Source organism: Schistocerca gregaria, chromosome 1, assembly GCF_023897955.1.
Source record: "Schistocerca gregaria isolate iqSchGreg1 chromosome 1, iqSchGreg1.2, whole genome shotgun sequence".
NCBI classification, from domain to species: domain Eukaryota; kingdom Metazoa; phylum Arthropoda; class Insecta; order Orthoptera; family Acrididae; genus Schistocerca; species Schistocerca gregaria.
This window is the reverse complement of record NC_064920.1, coordinates 502,718,122-502,736,494: the sequence shown is the minus strand read 5'-3', so window position 1 is coordinate 502,736,494 and position 18,373 is coordinate 502,718,122. Positions and strand designations below refer to the sequence as shown.

At 42.7% G+C, this 18,373-nt stretch overlaps 1 protein-coding gene across 1 annotated transcript in view; it reads left to right on the top strand.

Annotated features, from left to right (window-relative positions):
- The first annotated feature begins 394 nt into the window (after positions 1-394).
- The window catches only part of LOC126354173 (kelch-like protein 38), a 138,463-nt gene continuing 120,484 nt past the window's right edge, over positions 395-18,373 (top strand). The window contains exon 1 of the mRNA XM_050003611.1: positions 395-690. Within this exon, the coding sequence (XP_049859568.1) occupies positions 529-690 (162 nt within the window). The 5' untranslated portion in view covers positions 395-528. The remainder of the gene's footprint in view (positions 691-18,373) is intronic.

The window sequence follows — 18,373 nt, the reverse complement described above, 5'->3', positions numbered from 1 at the left end:
AACAAGGAGTTTCTTGAATCCATTTAATATGCATTGCATGCGTTAGAAAACCTGCGAACCTTCTTCATCACGTCTCACTAACAGACATTTATCGGTGCGTTCGGTAATCCAGTAACCCCACGGACGCTGGCGCTAAACATCTACAGAGTAGTTGATGGAGGGGATACATGTGCCAGTATTCATGGCCTTTGAAATTCGGCTTCAAGTTCCAAGTGTGTTATTTTTCAGCCTTTTGAAATAGTTAGAAAGCGAATAGCCTGCTAATATTGGACCGACACGTAGAGAAATATATAAAGAGCTCAGAATGTTTAAATGCAGACGGAATTTCCTCATTGAATTTACCTGCATATCGATATCATAAAAGCAACAGTTTGATTAACATACATTAAAAGTTTTCTAATCAAAGGAACACACCCTCTTGATATCTGTATTATGACATGTGACAAGAGTTTGAAAGTGTAGTAGTATGTTGTTTTGTGGTCGGCGGTAAGAGAGTTTAGTAAATGCTACACCATATTACGAACAACTATGTCGGAGATACAGGATAACTATGGCGGGGACGTCGTTTTAAGAATAAATGGCCAAGAATTTCAGTGCAGGCGAAAAGAATTAGCTATGCGAAGTCCATATTTTGAAGCTATGTTTACTCATCGTTTTGTTGAAAAAGATAAAAGAGTTATTGATATGCAGGTCAGTTTCATCGACTGTATAGTAAACAATTCATAGAACAATGTCGTGAAATTTGACGATGATGTTTTGGCCTGCAGTCCAGAGACTGGTTTGATGCAGATCTCTATCCTGTTCAAGCTGCTTCATCTCAGAGTAACTGCTGCAACGTACATCCTTCTGAATCTGCTTAGTGTATTCCGCCCTTGGTCTTCCTCTAAGATTTTTACCCCGCCCCCCACGCTTCTCTCCAATACTAAATTGGGAATCCCTTTATGTCTCAGAACGTGTCCTACCAACCGATCCCTTCTTCTACTCTAGTTGTACCACAAATTCCATTTTCTCCCCAATTCTATTCAGTACCTCCTCATTAGTTGTCCGACCTACCCATCTGATCTTCAGTATTCTTCTGTAGCATCACATTTCGAAAGCTTCTGTTCTCGTCTTGTTTAAACTCTGCTTCCATACGTCGCTACACACCATACAAATACTTTCAGAAAAGACTTCCTGACATTTAAATCTATACTCGATGTTAACAGATTTCTCTTCTTCCGAAACACTTTCCTTGCCATAGCCAGCCTACATTTTATATCCTCTCTACTTCGACCATCATCAGTCATTTTACTCCCCAAAAGCAAAACTCATCTACTTCTTTAAGTGTCGTATTTCCTAATCTACTTCCCTCAGCATCACCTGATTTAGACTACATTCCAATATCCTCGTTTTGCTTTTTATGTTCTTATTTCCTCCTTTCGAGACACTTTCCATTCCATTCAACTGCTCTTCCAAGTCCTTTGCTGTCTCTGATAGAATTACAATGTCATCGGCGAACCTCAGGGTTTTTATTTCTTTTCTGTGGATTTTAATGCCTGCTCCAAGTTTTTCTTTTGTTTCCTTTGCAGCTTGCTCAATATACAGATTGGATAACACTGGGGATGTGCTACAACACTCTCACTACCTTGTCAACCACTGCTTCCCATTCTACCCTCTCGACTCTTATAGCTTCCATCTGGTATCTGTACAAATTGTTAATAGCTTTTCCCTCTTGTATTTTATCCCTGCCACCTTCAGAATTCGAACAGTAATATTCCAGTCAACATTGTCAAATGCTGTCTCTTAAGTCTACATCTGCTAGAAACGTAGGATTGGCTTTCCTTAATCTTTCTTCTAAGATACTTTGTTGGGTCAGTATTGCCTTGTGTGCTCCAACAGTTCTACGGAATCCAAACTGATCTTCCTCAAGGTCAGCTTCAACCAGTTTTTCCATTTGTCTTTAAAGAATTTGTGTTAGTATTTTGCAGCCATAACTTATTTATTAAACTGATAGTTTGTTAATATTCATACCTGTCAATGCCTGCTTTCTTTGGGATTTGAATTATAACATTCTTCAATTTGATATCGAACAGTACCCATTATTTCGACTTGACAATACCGAGTTGCTAAGGTAGACATGTAAACATTGGCAACAAGTCAATTTATCACAGAGATTTAAATGCATTACACGTAACACCTGTAGAATAATCATAATTCGAATTGTGAGCTATTCTCCCTCTATCTTGTGCCCTTTAACGATATCAGTATGTTACAAAGTTCCAACAGAAAGCCTGCGATTGTCTGCACATACACTGCACTCATTCGTTTAAGACTGTAAGTAGGTAAATGTGTGATTAAAAGCCTTTTTCACCCTCTGTCACAGGAGCTGGTATTTTATTTCAAAGTGGTGTTTCAGCCCTGTCAGAGGCTTCAGAATAAGTAGAAATCCCATTGAATGGAAGAATAAATGTAGTTAACTTTCAGAGAAAACAGACTCTACCATTTGCTGCGTAAAACATTGCCAATCTTGCTAGACAATATGTCCACAAAATTAATACTATACTCTCATAGACACTTACGTTCAGTAAGATTGTAAGTTAGTTCAGAAGTAGCAATACTTATTGAGTATAGGGGGAATAGGAGCACAGGCTGAATTGTCTACTTATGGTTTTTTCTTTACTTTTTTTTTTTTTTAAAGTGTGTATGGTGCTTGTCAAGGCATGCACTGTATGTCATTTTGAAAAAAATAAAGCTGTAAACGTGTAGCTGCTATCAAAATCCATATGCTAATGTTCTGTGTACACAGAAGTGTAAATAAGTAGAATGATTCCATTAATAAATGTAGGTAGAACAAGGGCAGTAAAACCCCTGAAAAAGTAAGAATATCCATTCTTACAGATTCTGGCATGATAAAACGTAAAAAAATAAATAAAAATACAGTGTTCAAGTTTAGTTGGAGAGTCGTTTGAAAATTTTCAGAATATCTGCAAAGAAATTTTTAAAAATTGTGCCTGTCTTGTATTTAGATATTGCAGTGTTAAAAATATAAATTTATAGAAATATGAATGAGGTAAGTTACATTTGTGGGCTTTCCAACATTTTATTGTTAGGGACCTGGGCCTGTATTTACTAGTAAATTTAACATCGTAAGGAAATTATTTGCTAGTCATTTTGACAAGATCTCCGTTTTCCCTTTTTAAGCCTGTTGTGTATTTCCCATAGTATTGCATCTTATGTGCCTTTAAGATACAGAAGTATAATTTAATTGGTGGGATCTGGCCTGCAGCTGTGAATTTCACTTAAAATCGGTTGATAATAGTAATGAATTAGCCACATTGCAGTAAACAGTTAGTCATACTTCTTACAGCTCATTATTTTTGTGGTCTTTGGTCTAAAAACTGGATTGATGCACCTTTCTGTATTAGTATATCCTGTGCAAACCTCTTTCTCTTCACAATCACTGCAGCTTCCATTTGGTCAAACATTGTTCTTCCTGTACAAATTTTACATCCATACAATACCAAATTGTCAATTTTTTGAAGCCTCTGAATGTGTCCTGTCAACCAACCTCTTCTTTCGGTCAAATTTTGTCATACATTTGTTTTCTCCAAAAATCATTCAATAAGCCTTTTCTTTGTTGGTAATCTGATCTATCCATCTAATCTTTAGCATTGTTCTGTAGCAGCTCAGGCCAAGCAGTTCTAGGCACTTCAGTCCTGAACCACGCTGCTGCTACGGTTGCAGGTTCGAATCCTGCCTCGGGCATGGATGTGTGTGATGTCCTTAGGTTTGTTAGGTTTAAGTAATTCTAAATCTAGGGGACTGATGACCTCAGATGTTACGTCCCATAGTGCTTAGAGCCATTTGAACCATTTTTGTTGTATAGCACTGTATTCCAAAAGCTTTTCTTCCCTTCCTGTCTGAACTGTTTCTTCCACATTTGACTTCCGTACCATACGTTTAGAAAAAGATTTACTAACACACAAATTTATGTTCAGTGTTTTATTAATACTTCCTTGCTGTTGCATCTGTGTATTTTATACCCTCTCCACTTTGGCTAGTGATTTAAGTTATCTGCTAATTTTAGTGACTCATTTCCTAATCTAATTCTCTCAGCATTGCCTGAATTGGTTTGACAACTTATATTATCACTGTTTTATTTTCGTTGAAATTCATATAATCTCTCTTCATGGCACTATCCGGGTCAACAGAACCGTCAGATTCCACCCATCTGCTTTGACCTATGACGTGAAGGTATTGTATATGACGTCATTATGGCGCGGAGTTTAAGTTGGTTGTGTTAGTAGATGTCGTCTTGTTGTGTTTGTTGGTGATAAGTAATATTTTTTTTCTATTTCTCTCGAGTTGTAATGTTCTGTGTATTTATTGTGTATTGAATGTGTTTTAATTTACGTAGGGATGTTTGACTTTTGGATTTTTGAGGCGTTGCGGTTTCGGTTTTGTTTTTCGTAGTTGTAGGTGTTGGTTTTTTCATATCAATAAGGGAAATGACAGATTCCAGTTTCCGTAGTTTGCTGTAGGTGTTGGTGTTCTGATATTGTCAACTGCGGTTGACCTACATAGGTGAAGGGAAGTGTCCAATCTCTCTAGATTTTGTATTTATTATTTTTTTGTTCATCTTACTGTCTTATTTATACGTATTTTCGTGTTTGTTGCCATGTTTATGTAGTGACATAATAGGCGCTATATTGGAGACACTTAGAATAGCCGTTTCCGCCATATTGATGACATCGTGGGTCAAAGCAGATGGGTGGAATTGGACACGTCCATAATCCCAACTGTCCATTCAATTCAATTGATGTTCCAATTCTTTTTCTGTTTGACGGAATTACTCTGTCGCTGGCAGACCTCAAAGATTTTTATATTTTTTCACTGAAACTGAATTCCTTTTCCAAATTATTTCTTTGGTTTCCTTTACTGCTTGATCAAGACACAGGTTGAATAACAGTGGAGATAGGCCATAACCATGCATCACTCCTTTATCAATTGCTTCCCATTCACGTCCTTCTACTTTTATAAATGCAGCCTCATTTCTGAGTAAGCTCCAAATAGCCACGTGTTCCCTGGGTTTTATGCCTGCCATGTTCACGAGCCCAACATGAGTATATTCCTGCCAACATCACCAAAAGCCTTTCTCTTAGTCTACAAATGCTATAAAATTAGGTTTGTCTCTCTTAAACCTATCTTATAAGATAAGACATTGGGTCAGTATTACCCCCAGTGTTCCCACATTTCCCTAAAACCCAAACTTATGTTTCCTAAGATTGACTTCAAGCCTTTCCATTTTTATATTAATAGAAATTAGAATCTGCAACTGTTTAGCATTCAGAAGCAAAAGAGCTGGTCAGTGGAATAGGTCTGCAAGGAAGGAATGCCATAGCCCGTGAGCAAAAAGCTGAAGAAACGGAAAGCTCATTATACAGTTCAATAAAGACAGGCAGCTAACATAGAACATCGGTTCAATTGAAATTTCAAATAGATGGTCTGCATGGTAAGAAGACTTGATGGGTTAAGTATGAAATGCCAATTTATAAAGTCCTCAGGAACAGACAAAAGACTTAATCTATGAATGATGATAATTTGTAGTATATTATACAGGGTGATTCAAAAAGAATACCACAACTTTAAAAATGTGTATTTAATGAAAGAAACATAATATACCCTTCTGTTATACATCATTACAAAGAGTATTTAAAAAGTTTTTTTTTACTCAAAAAGAAGTTCAGAGATGTTCAATATGGCCCCCTCCAGACACTCGAGCAATATCAACCCGATACTCCAACTCGTTCCACACTCTCTGTAGCATATCACGTTTCACGTTTCAAATCATCAATGGTGGCTGGGAGAGGTGGCCGAAACACCATATCCTTAACATACCCCCATAAGAAAAAATCACAGGGGGTAAGATGAGGGCTTCTTGGAGACCAGTGATGAAGTGCTCTGTCACGGGCTGCCTGGCAGCCGATCCATCGCCTCGGGTAGTTGACGTTCAGGTAGTTACGGACAGATAAGTGCCAATGTGGTGTCACTCCATCCTGCTGAAATATGAACAGCCAATTCTCTAACATCTCCAGATACTGTAGTCCAGTTACAGTAGCACCTTCGAAGAAAAAGGGACCTAAAACTTTATTGGCCGAAATGGCACAGAAAACGTTCACCTTAGGCGAGTGACGTTCATACCGAGTTGTTTTCCGCGGATTCTCAGTGCCCCATATACAGACATTGTGACGGTTGACTTTCCCGTTAGTGTGGAAAGTTGCTTCATCACTAAACACAATCTTTGTAACGAAAGATTCATCTGTTTCCATTTGAGCCAGGATAAAATCACAGAAATCGATTCTTTTAATCTTATCAGCTGCAGACAGTGCTTGAACCAATTTCAGACGATAAGGTTTCATAACTAACCTTTTTCGTAGGACTCTCCATACAGTTGATTGTGGAATTTGCAGCTCTCTGCTATCTCTGCGAGTCGATTTTCCTGGGCTGCGAACAAATGCTTGCTGGATGCGTGCTACATTTTCATCACTCGTTCTCGGCCGTCCAGAACGTTTCCCTTTGCAAAACACCCATTCTCTGTAAACTGTTTATACCAACGTTTAATACACCACCTATCAGGAGGTTTAACACCATACTTCGTTTGAAATGCACGCTGAACAACTGTCGTCGATTCACTTCTGCTGTACTCAATAACACAAAAAGCTTTCTGTTGAGCGGTCGCCATCTTAGCATCAACTGACGATGACACCTAGTCAACAGCGCCTCAAGCGAACAAATGTACAGCTAAATGAAACTTTATAGCTCCCTTAATTCGCCGACAGGTAGTGCTTAGCTCTTCCTTTTGTCGTTGCAGAGTTTTAAATTCCTAAAGTTGTGGTATTCCTTTTGAATCACCCTGTATATTGAACATTCAAGAAATGAAAGCTGCTTTTATACAGATGTATGTGTTGCCAGTCCCAGAGCATAAGTTAAAATGAATAGGAAATGTGGTGATTGGATCAATGGAAGTGTCAGATTCCACCCGTCGTCAGATTCCACCCACTGACCCGTGACGTAAAGGTGTTGTGGTGTGGGATGTCATTGCAGCATGGAATTTATGAATTGGTTGTGTTTGTAGATGTCGTCTTATTGTGTTGTTTGGTGGTGGTGGTGTGTGTTTGTTTTTTGTGCTGATGGTAACATGTTGTATTGGGTTTATTTGAGCCTTGGTGTTGGATGTGTGAAGTCATTGACAGTGTTTGTAGTTTGGGATGTTAGGTTTGGAAGTTTTTTCAGTGTATTGTCAATTAATTTTTTATTGTTTATGGTGCAGTAAGACGTTTTATTTATTGTGTGGCTTCTATTGTTAGGTATGGATATAACGATGAAATATAAAAGTGCTGTGTTTCGGTCGGAGATGGTGGAGGACATGTTGTCCATTATTAAATTCCTCCAGTTATTTGGATTGATCACTGATATTGTGAAGTGTAGTATTTGTCGCGAGAACATGAGGTTGACCAGAGTTCTGTCATCCTAGACTAGGGCAGTGTTGTCGGGTGTATGCTTTTTTGTCGACCTAGTTTGCAGTGCTGGAATTCATTGGTGATAAGTAATTGTTTGTTTTGGGTCTATTCTTCTAGAGTTGTGATTTTTTATGTATTTATGGTGTATTGAATGTGTTTCAATTTATGTAGGGATGTTGGATTTTTGCATTTTGAGGTGTTGTGGATTTGGTTTTCTTTTTCATAGTTGTAGTTGTCCGTTTCTTGGTATTGGTAGTTGTGGTTGACCTATATGGGTGGAAGGAAATGTGAGATTCCAATTTTCATAGTTTTAGCTGTGTAGGTGTTGATGTTTTGGTATCGTCAGCAGTGGTTGACCTGCACACGTCAAGGAAAATTTTCATAGTTTTAGTTGTAGTTGTTTTCCTACCATCAGCTATGGTTGACCTATATAGGTCAAGAGAAGTGTCAGATTCGTACAATTTTGTTGATGTAGTGGAATGTTGAAATTTTTTCCCTTTTGTTCATCATTTCGTGTGTTTTGGAAGCTTGGTTCTTTTTTTACTCTTATGGTTAACTTGTCCCCATCCGAAAACCCTGTTTCTTGTGGTTGTCACATTAGTCTGTTATATATATATATATATATATATATATATATATATATATATATATATATATATATATATATATATATATATATAAATCAGAAAGAAACTTCCACATGGGAAAAATATATTAAAAATAAAGATTCCAAGACTTACCAAGCGGGAAAGCGCCGGCAGACAGGCACATGAACAAAACACACAAACACACACACAGAATTACAAGCTTTCGCAACTGGCAGTTGCTTCGTCAGGAAGGAAGGAAGGAGAGGGAAAAATGAAAGGGTGTGGGTTTTAAGGGAGAGGGTAAGGAGTCATTCCAATCCCGGGAGCGGAAAGACTTCCCTTAGGGGAAAAAAAAAAAAAAAAAAAAGGACAGGTATACACTCGCACACACACACACACATATCCATCCGCACATACACAGACACAAGCAGACATATTTAAAGGCAAAGAGTTAAGGGCAGAGATGTCAGTCGAGGCGGAAGTACAGAGGCAAAGAAGTTGTTGAAAGACAGGTGAGGTATGAGCGGCGGCAACTTGAAATTAGCGGAGGTTGAGGCCTGGCGGATATCGAGAAGAGAGGATATACTGATGGGCGAGTTCCCATCTCCGGAGTTCGGATAGGTTGGTGTTGGTGGGAAGTATCCAGATAACTCGGACGGTGTAACACTGTGCCAAGATGTGCTGGCCGTGCATCAAGGCATGTTTAGCCACAGGGTGATCCTCATTACCAACAAACACTGTCTGCCTGTGTCCATTCATGCGAATGGACAGTTTGTTGCTGGTCATTCCCACATAGAAAGCATCACAGTGCAGGCAGGTCAGTTGGTAAATCACGTGGGTGCTTTCACATGTGGCTCTCCCTTTGATTGTGTACACCTTCCGGGTTACAGGACTGGAGTAGGTGGTGGTGGGAGGGTGCATAGGACAGGTTTTACACCGGGGGCGGTTGCAAGGGTAGGAGCCAGAGGGTAGGGGAGGTGGTTTGGGGATTTCATAGGGATGAACCAAGAGGTTACGAAGGTTAGGTGGACGGCGGAAAGACACTCTTGGTGGAGTGGGGAGGATTTCATGAAGGATGGATCTCATTTCGGGGCAGGATTTTAGGAAGTCGTATCCCTGCTGGAGAGCCACATTCAAGGTCTGATCCAGTCCTGGGAAGTATTCTGTTACAAGTGGGGCACTTTTGGGGTTCTTCTGTGAGAGGTTCTGGGTTTGAGGGGATGAGGAAGTGGCTCTGGTTATCTGCTTCTGTACCAGGTTGGGAGGGTAGTTGCGGGATGCGAAAGCTGTTTTCAGGTTGTTGGTGTAATGGTCGAGGGATTCAGGACTGGAGCAGATTCGTTTGCCACGAAGGCCTAGGCTGTAGGGAAGGGACCGTTTGATATGGAATGGGTGGCAGCTGTCATAATGGAGGTACTGTTGCTTGTTGGTGGGTTTGATGTGGACGGATGTGTGCAGCTGGCCATTGGACAGATGGAGGTCAACATCTAGGAAAGTGGCATGGGATTTGGAGTAGGACCAGGTGAATCTGATGGAACCAAAGGAGTTGAGGTTGGAGAGGAAATTCTGGAGTTGTTCTTCACTGTGAGTCCAGATCATGAAGATGTCGTCAATAAATCTGTACCAAACTTTGGGTTGGCAGGCTTGGGTAACCAAGAAGGCTTCCTCTAAGCGACCCATAAATAGGTTGGCATACGAGGGGGCCATCCTGGTACCCATGGCTGTTCCCTTTGATTGTTGGTATGTCTGGCCTTCAAAAGTGAAGAAGTTGTGGGTCAGGATGAAGCTGGCTAAGGTGACGAGGAAAGAGGTTTTAGGTAGGGTGGCAGGTGATCGGCGTGAAAGGAAGTGCTCCATTGCAGCGAGGCCCTGGACGTGCGGGATATTTGTGTATAGGGAAGTGGCATCAATGGTTACCAGGATGGTTTCTGGGGGTAACAGACTGGGTACGGATTCCAGGCGTTCGAGAAAGTGGTTGGTGTCTTTGATGAAGGATGGGAGACTGCATGTAATGGGTTGAAGGTGTTGATCTACGTAGGCAGAGATGCGTTCTGTGGGGGCTTGGTAACCAGCTACAATGGGGCGGCCAGGATGTTTGGGTTTGTGAATTTTAGGAAGTAGGTAGAAGGTGGGAGTGCGAGGTGACGGTGGGGTGAGGAGTTTGATGGAGTCAGGTGAAAGGTTTTGTAGGGGGCCTAAGGTTCTGAGGATTCCTTGAAGCTCCGCCTGGACATCAGGAATGGGATTACTTCGGCAAACTTTGTATGTAGAGTTGTCTGAAAGCTGACGCAGTCCCTCAGCCACATACTCCCGACGATCAAGTACCACAGTCGTGGAACCCTTGTCAGCCGGAAGAATGATGATGGATCGGTCAGCTTTCAGATCACGGATAGCCTGGGATTCGGCTGTGGTGATGTTGGGAGTAGGATTAAGGTTTTTCAAGAAAGATTGAGAGGCAAGGCTGGAAGTGAGAAATTCCTGGAAGGTTTGGAGAGGGTGATTTTGAGGAAGAGGAGGTGGGTCCCGCTGTGATGGAGGACGGAACTGTTGCAGGCAGGGTTCAATTTGGATAGTGTCTTGGGGAGTTGGATCATTAGGAGTGGGATCAGGATTGTTTTTCTTCGTGGCAAAGTGATATTTCCAGCAGAGACTACGAGTGTAGGACAGTAAATCCTTGACAAGGGCAGTTTGGTTGAACCTGGGAGTGGGGCTGAAGGTGAGGCCTTTGGATAGGACAGAAGTTTCGGATTGGGAGAGGGGTTTGGAGGAAAGGTTAACTACTGAATTGGGGTGTTGTGGTTCCAGATTGTGTTGACTAGAATTTTGAGGTGTTGGGGGGAGTGGAGCTGGAAGTGGGAGATTGAGTAGATGGGAGAGACTGGGTCTGTGTGCAATGAGAGGAGGTTGAGGTTTGTTGGAAAGGTTGTGGAGGGTGAGTGAGTTGCCTTTCCGGAGGTGGGAAACCAGGAGATTGGATAGTTTTTTGAGGTGGAGGGTGGCATGTTGTTCTAATTTGCGGTTGGCCTGTAGGAGGATGCTATGTACAGCCGGTGTGGATGCGGGAGAGGAAAGATTGAGGACTTTGATTTGGGATAGGAGTTGACGGGTGTGTTCATTGGCCGAGTCGATGTATAGGTGGAGGGTTAGGCGGGTGAGGGCTATGGATTGTGCTGTTTGGAACTGGCATAAGGACTGATGGAAAGAAGGATTGCAGCCAGAGATGGGAACTTTAAGTGTGAGGCCTTTGGGAGTAATGCCAAATGTCAGACAAGCCTGAGTAAATAAAATATGGGAGCGTAATCTGGCTAGGGTGAAGGCATGTTTGCGGAGGGAATGTAAATAAAATTTAATGGGGTCGTTGTAGGGATGTTGTGAGGTCGACATGGTATTGGTAGGTGGAAAGGGTAATATGAGGTTAAAGTGAAAGTAAAGAGAGATTTATATAGGGAGAGATAAAGGTGTGAAAAAAGTCGAAAAAGTGTTGGTTTGAGATGAGCTATGTTGATCATGTGCTGAACTTAGGTTGATGAACAACAATGGGTGCAAAGGTTGGGTAGTTATGTTGTCTCCAGATCACGTTAAAGGGTGGGGAAATTCAAGAAAATTTCGAGAAATTCAAGAAAATTTCGACAAAAAAATTTTTCGAAAAAAGTTTCGAAAAAATGATTTGCGAAAAAATAAAATTCGAAAAAAATTTTTGAATAAAATCTCGAAGAATATGTGTGTGAATGTATTCAAAGGACTGGTTATGTACTGGCAGGTTATGATAATGAGGCTAACAATTGTTTGATGAAGAAATAATAACGTGTAAACCTGTGGGAAGCTGCTAGAAAATGATCGGTTTTGTGGGAAAAACGGGAATGGAAATAAAACGAAAGTTGTCGAAAAAAACTGAGATGGTTGTGTAATGGGTGAAAGGAACTGAAGCTGTGAAATAGTATTCACGAGTTTACACGAAATGTTTGTAAACTTGGAACAATGGATTTTATAGCAGCGGTTATGTTGAAAGCGTTGAAAATTTTAGGTTATGGTTTGGAAGTAAATTACGTATTATTGAGTATAATTAGGCAGGATAAAATGTATGGTAGATTACGGAAAAATGGAAGATGAATACAAAGTGGAACTTCTTGTACAAACGAAAAGAGAAAGTAAGACGATAGAGAAGATTTCGAAATGCAACAGAGACAATAACAAACGTAATTGTTGGGTTCAAATTAATGACGATGTAAATAAAACAGAAAGAAACTTCCACATGGGAAAAATATATTAAAAATAAAGATTCCAAGACTTACCAAGCGGGAAAGCGCCGGCAGACAGGCACATGAACAAAACACACAAACACACACACAGAATTACAAGCTTTCGCAACTGGCAGTTGCTTCGTCAGGAAGGAAGGAAGGAGAGGGAAAAATGAAAGGGTGTGGGTTTTAAGGGAGAGGGTAAGGAGTCATTCCAATCCCGGGAGCGGAAAGACTTCCCTTAGGGGAAAAAAAAAAAAAAAAAAAAAGACAGGTATACACTCGCACACACACACACACATATCCATCCGCACATACACAGACACAAGCAGACATATTTAAAGGCAAAGAGTTAAGGGCAGAGATGTCAGTCGAGGCGGAAGTACAGAGGCAAAGAAGTTGTTGAAAGACAGGTGAGGTATGAGCGGCGGCAACTTGAAATTAGCGGAGGTTGAGGCCTGGCGGATATCGAGAAGAGAGGATATACTGAAGGGCGAGTTCCCATCTCCGGAGTTCGGATAGGTTGGTGTTGGTGGGAAGTATCCAGATAACTCGGACGGTGTAACACTGTGCCAAGATGTGCTGGCCGTGCATCAAGGCATGTTTAGCCACAGGGTGATCCTCATTACCAACAAACACTGTCTGCCTGTGTCCATTCATGCGAATGGACAGTTTGTTGCTGGTCATTCCCACATAGAAAGCATCACAGTGCAGGCAGGTCAGTTGGTAAATCACGTGGGTGCTTTCACATGTGGCTCTCCCTTTGATTGTGTACACCTTCCGGGTTACAGGACTGGAGTAGGTGGTGGTGGGAGGGTGCATAGGACAGGTTTTACACCGGGGGCGGTTGCAAGGGTAGGAGCCAGAGGGTAGGGGAGGTGGTTTGGGGATTTCATAGGGATGAACCAAGAGGTTACGAAGGTTAGGTGGACGGCGGAAAGACACTCTTGGTGGAGTGGGGAGGATTTCATGAAGGATGGATCTCATTTCGGGGCAGGATTTTAGGAAGTCGTATCCCTGCTGGAGAGCCACATTCAAGGTCTGATCCAGTCCTGGGAAGTATTCTGTTACAAGTGGGGCACTTTTGGGGTTCTTCTGTGAGAGGTTCTGGGTTTGAGGGGATGAGGAAGTGGCTCTGGTTATCTGCTTCTGTACCAGGTTGGGAGGGTAGTTGCGGGATGCGAAAGCTGTTTTCAGGTTGTTGGTGTAATGGTCGAGGGATTCAGGACTGGAGCAGATTCGTTTGCCACGAAGGCCTAGGCTGTAGGGAAGGGACCGTTTGATATGGAATGGGTGGCAGCTGTCATAATGGAGGTACTGTTGCTTGTTGGTGGGTTTGATGTGGACGGATGTGTGCAGCTGGCCATTGGACAGATGGAGGTCAACATCTAGGAAAGTGGCATGGGATTTGGAGTAGGACCAGGTGAATCTGATGGAACCAAAGGAGTTGAGGTTGGAGAGGAAATTCTGGAGTTGTTCTTCACTGTGAGTCCAGATCATGAAGATGTCGTCAATAAATCTGTACCAAACTTTGGGTTGGCAGGCTTGGGTAACCAAGAAGGCTTCCTCTAAGCGACCCATAAATAGGTTGGCATACGAGGGGGCCATCCTGGTACCCATGGCTGTTCCCTTTGATTGTTGGTATGTCTGGCCTTCAAAAGTGAAGAAGTTGTGGGTCAGGATGAAGCTGGCTAAGGTGACGAGGAAAGAGGTTTTAGGTAGGGTGGCAGGTGATCGGCGTGAAAGGAAGTGCTCCATTGCAGCGAGGCCCTGGACGTGCGGGATATTTGTGTATAGGGAAGTGGCATCAATGGTTACCAGGATGGTTTCTGGGGGTAACAGACTGGGTACGGATTCCAGGCGTTCGAGAAAGTGGTTGGTGTCTTTGATGAAGGATGGGAGACTGCATGTAATGGGTTGAAGGTGTTGATCTACGTAGGCAGAGATGCGTTCTGTGGGGGCTTGGTAACCAGCTACAATGGGGCGGCCAGGATGTTTGGGTTTGTGAATTTTAGGAAGTAGGTAGAAGGTGGGAGTGCGAGGTGACGGTGGGGTGAGGAGTTTGATGGAGTCAGGTGAAAGGTTTTGTAGGGGGCCTAAGGTTCTGAGGATTCCTTGAAGCTCCGCCTGGACATCAGGAATGGGATTACTTCGGCAAACTTTGTATGTAGAGTTGTCTGAAAGCTGACGCAGTCCCTCAGCCACATACTCCCGACGATCAAGTACCACAGTCGTGGAACCCTTGTCAGCCGGAAGAATGATGATGGATCGGTCAGCTTTCAGATCACGGATAGCCTGGGATTCGGCTGTGGTGATGTTGGGAGTAGGATTAAGGTTTTTCAAGAAAGATTGAGAGGCAAGGCTGGAAGTGAGAAATTCCTGGAAGGTTTGGAGAGGGTGATTTTGAGGAAGAGGAGGTGGGTCCCGCTGTGATGGAGGACGGAACTGTTGCAGGCAGGGTTCAATTTGGATAGTGTCTTGGGGAGTTGGATCATTAGGAGTGGGATCAGGATTGTTTTTCTTCGTGGCAAAGTGATATTTCCAGCAGAGACTACGAGTGTAGGACAGTAAATCCTTGACAAGGGCAGTTTGGTTGAACCTGGGAGTGGGGCTGAAGGTGAGGCCTTTGGATAGGACAGAGGTTTCGGATTGGGAGAGGGGTTTGGAGGAAAGGTTAACTACTGAATTGGGGTGTTGTGGTTCCAGATTGTGTTGACTAGAATTTTGAGGTGTTGGGGGGAGTGGAGCTGGAAGTGGGAGATTGAGTAGATGGGAGAGACTGGGTCTGTGTGCAATGAGAGGAGGTTGAGGTTTGTTGGAAAGGTTGTGGAGGGTGAGTGAGTTGCCTTTCCGGAGGTGGGAAACCAGGAGATTGGATAGTTTTTTGAGGTGGAGGGTGGCATGTTGTTCTAATTTGCGGTTGGCCTGTAGGAGGATGCTATGTACAGCCGGTGTGGATGCGGGAGAGGAAAGATTGAGGACTTTGATTTGGGATAGGAGTTGACGGGTGTGTTCATTGGCCGAGTCGATGTATAGGTGGAGGGTTAGGCGGGTGAGGGCTATGGATTGTGCTGTTTGGAACTGGCATAAGGACTGATGGAAAGAAGGATTGCAGCCAGAGATGGGAACTTTAAGTGTGAGGCCTTTGGGAGTAATGCCAAATGTCAGACAAGCCTGAGTAAATAAAATATGGGAGCGTAATCTGGCTAGGGTGAAGGCATGTTTGCGGAGGGAATGTAAATAAAATTTAATGGGGTCGTTGTAGGGATGTTGTGAGGTCGACATGGTATTGGTAGGTGGAAAGGGTAATATGAGGTTAAAGTGAAAGTAAAGAGAGATTTATATAGGGAGAGATAAAGGTGTGAAAAAAGTCGAAAAAGTGTTGGTTTGAGATGAGCTATGTTGATCATGTGCTGAACTTAGGTTGATGAACAACAATGGGTGCAAAGGTTGGGTAGTTATGTTGTCTCCAGATCACGTTAAAGGGTGGGGAAATTCAAGAAAATTTCGAGAAATTCAAGAAAATTTCGACAAAAAAATTTTTCGAAAAAAGTTTCGAAAAAATGATTTGCGAAAAAATAAAATTCGAAAAAAATTTTTGAATAAAATCTCGAAGAATATGTGTGTGAATGTATTCAAAGGACTGGTTATGTACTGGCAGGTTATGATAATGAGGCTAACAATTGTTTGATGAAGAAATAATAACGTGTAAACCTGTGGGAAGCTGCTAGAAAATGATCGGTTTTGTGGGAAAAACGGGAATGGAAATAAAACGAAAGTTGTCGAAAAAAACTGAGATGGTTGTGTAATGGGTGAAAGGAACTGAAGCTGTGAAATAGTATTCACGAGTTTACACGAAATGTTTGTAAACTTGGAACAATGGATTTTATAGCAGCGGTTATGTTGAAAGCGTTGAAAATTTTAGGTTATGGTTTGGAAGTAAATTACGTATTATTGAGTATAATTAGGCAGGATAAAATGTATGGTAGATTACGGAAAAATGGAAGATGAATACAAAGTGGAACTTCTTGTACAAACGAAAAGAGAAAGTAAGACGATAGAGAAGATTTCGAAATGCAACAGAGACAATAACAAACGTAATTGTTGGGTTCAAATTAATGACGATGTAAATAAAACAGAAAGAAACTTCCACATGGGAAAAATATATTAAAAATAAAGATTCCAAGACTTACCAAGCGGGAAAGCGCCGGCAGACAGGCACATGAACAAAACACACAAACACACACACAGAATTACAAGCTTTCGCAACTGGCAGTTGCTTCGTCAGGAAGGAAGGAAGGAGAGGGAAAAATGAAAGGGTGTGGGTTTTAAGGGAGAGGGTAAGGAGTCATTCCAATCCCGGGAGCGGAAAGACTTCCCTTAGGGGAAAAAAAAAAAAAGGACAGGTATACACTCGCACACACACACACACATATCCATCCGCCTAACCCTCCACCTATACATCGACTCGGCGAATGAACACACCCGTCAACTCCTATCCCAAATCAAAGTCCTCAATCTTTCCTCTCCCGCATCCACACCGGCTGTACATAGCATCCTCCTACAGGCCAACCGCAAATTAGAACAACATGCCACCCTCCACCTCAAAAAACTATCCAATCTCCTGGTTTCCCACCTCCGGAAAGGCAACTCACTCACCCTCCACAACCTTTCCAACAAACCTCAACCTCCTCTCATTGCACACAGACCCAGTCTCTCCCATCTACTCAATCTCCCACTTCCAGCTCCACTCCCCCCAACACCTCAAAATTCTAGTCAACACAATCTGGAACCACAACACCCCAATTCAGTAGTTAACCTTTCCTCCAAACCCCTCTCCCAATCCGAAACCTCTGTCCTATCCAAAGGCCTCACCTTCAGCCCCACTCCCAGGTTCAACCAAACTGCCCTTGTCAAGGATTTACTGTCCTACACTCGTAGTCTCTGCTGGAAATATCACTTTGCCACGAAGAAAAACAATCCTGATCCCACTCCTAATGATCCAACTCCCCAAGACACTATCCAAATTGAACCCTGCCTGCAACAGTTCCGTCCTCCATCACAGCGGGACCCACCTCCTCTTCCTCAAAATCACCCTCTCCAAACCTTCCAGGAATTTCTCACTTCCAGCCTTGCCTCTCAATCTTTCTTGAAAAACCTTAATCCTACTCCCAACATCACCACAGCCGAATCCCAGGCTATCCGTGATCTGAAAGCTGACCGATCCATCATCATTCTTCCGGCTGACAAGGGTTCCACGACTGTGGTACTTGATCGTCGGGAGTATGTGGCTGAGGGACTGCGTCAGCTTTCAGACAACTCTACATACAAAGTTTGCCGAAGTAATCCCATTCCTGATGTCCAGGCGGAGCTTCAAGGAATCCTCAGAACCTTAGGCCCCCTACAAAACCTTTCACCTGACTCCATCAAACTCCTCACCCCACCGTCACCTCGCACTCCCACCTTCTACCTACTTCCTAAAATTCACAAACCCAAACATCCTGGCCGCCCCATTGTAGCTGGTTACCAAGCCTCCACAGAACGCATCTCTGCCTACGTAGATCAACACCTTCAACCCATTACATGCAGTCTCCCATCCTTCATCAAAGACACCAACCACTTTCTCGAACGCCTGGAATCCGTACCCAGTCTGTTACCCCCAGAAACCATCCTGGTAACCATTGATGCCACTTCCCTATACACAAATATCCCGCACGTCCAGGGCCTCGCTGCAATGGAGCACTTCCTTTCACGCCGATCACCTGCCACCCTACCTAAAACCTCTTTCCTCGTCACCTTAGCCAGCTTCATCCTGACCCACAACTTCTTCACTTTTGAAGGCCAGACATACCAACAATCAAAGGGAACAGCCATGGGTACCAGGATGGCCCCCTCGTATGCCAACCTATTTATGGGTCGCTTAGAGGAAGCCTTCTTGGTTACCCAAGCCTGCCAACCCAAAGTTTGGTACAGATTTATTGACGACATCTTCATGATCTGGACTCACAGTGAAGAACAACTCCAGAATTTCCTCTCCAACCTCAACTCC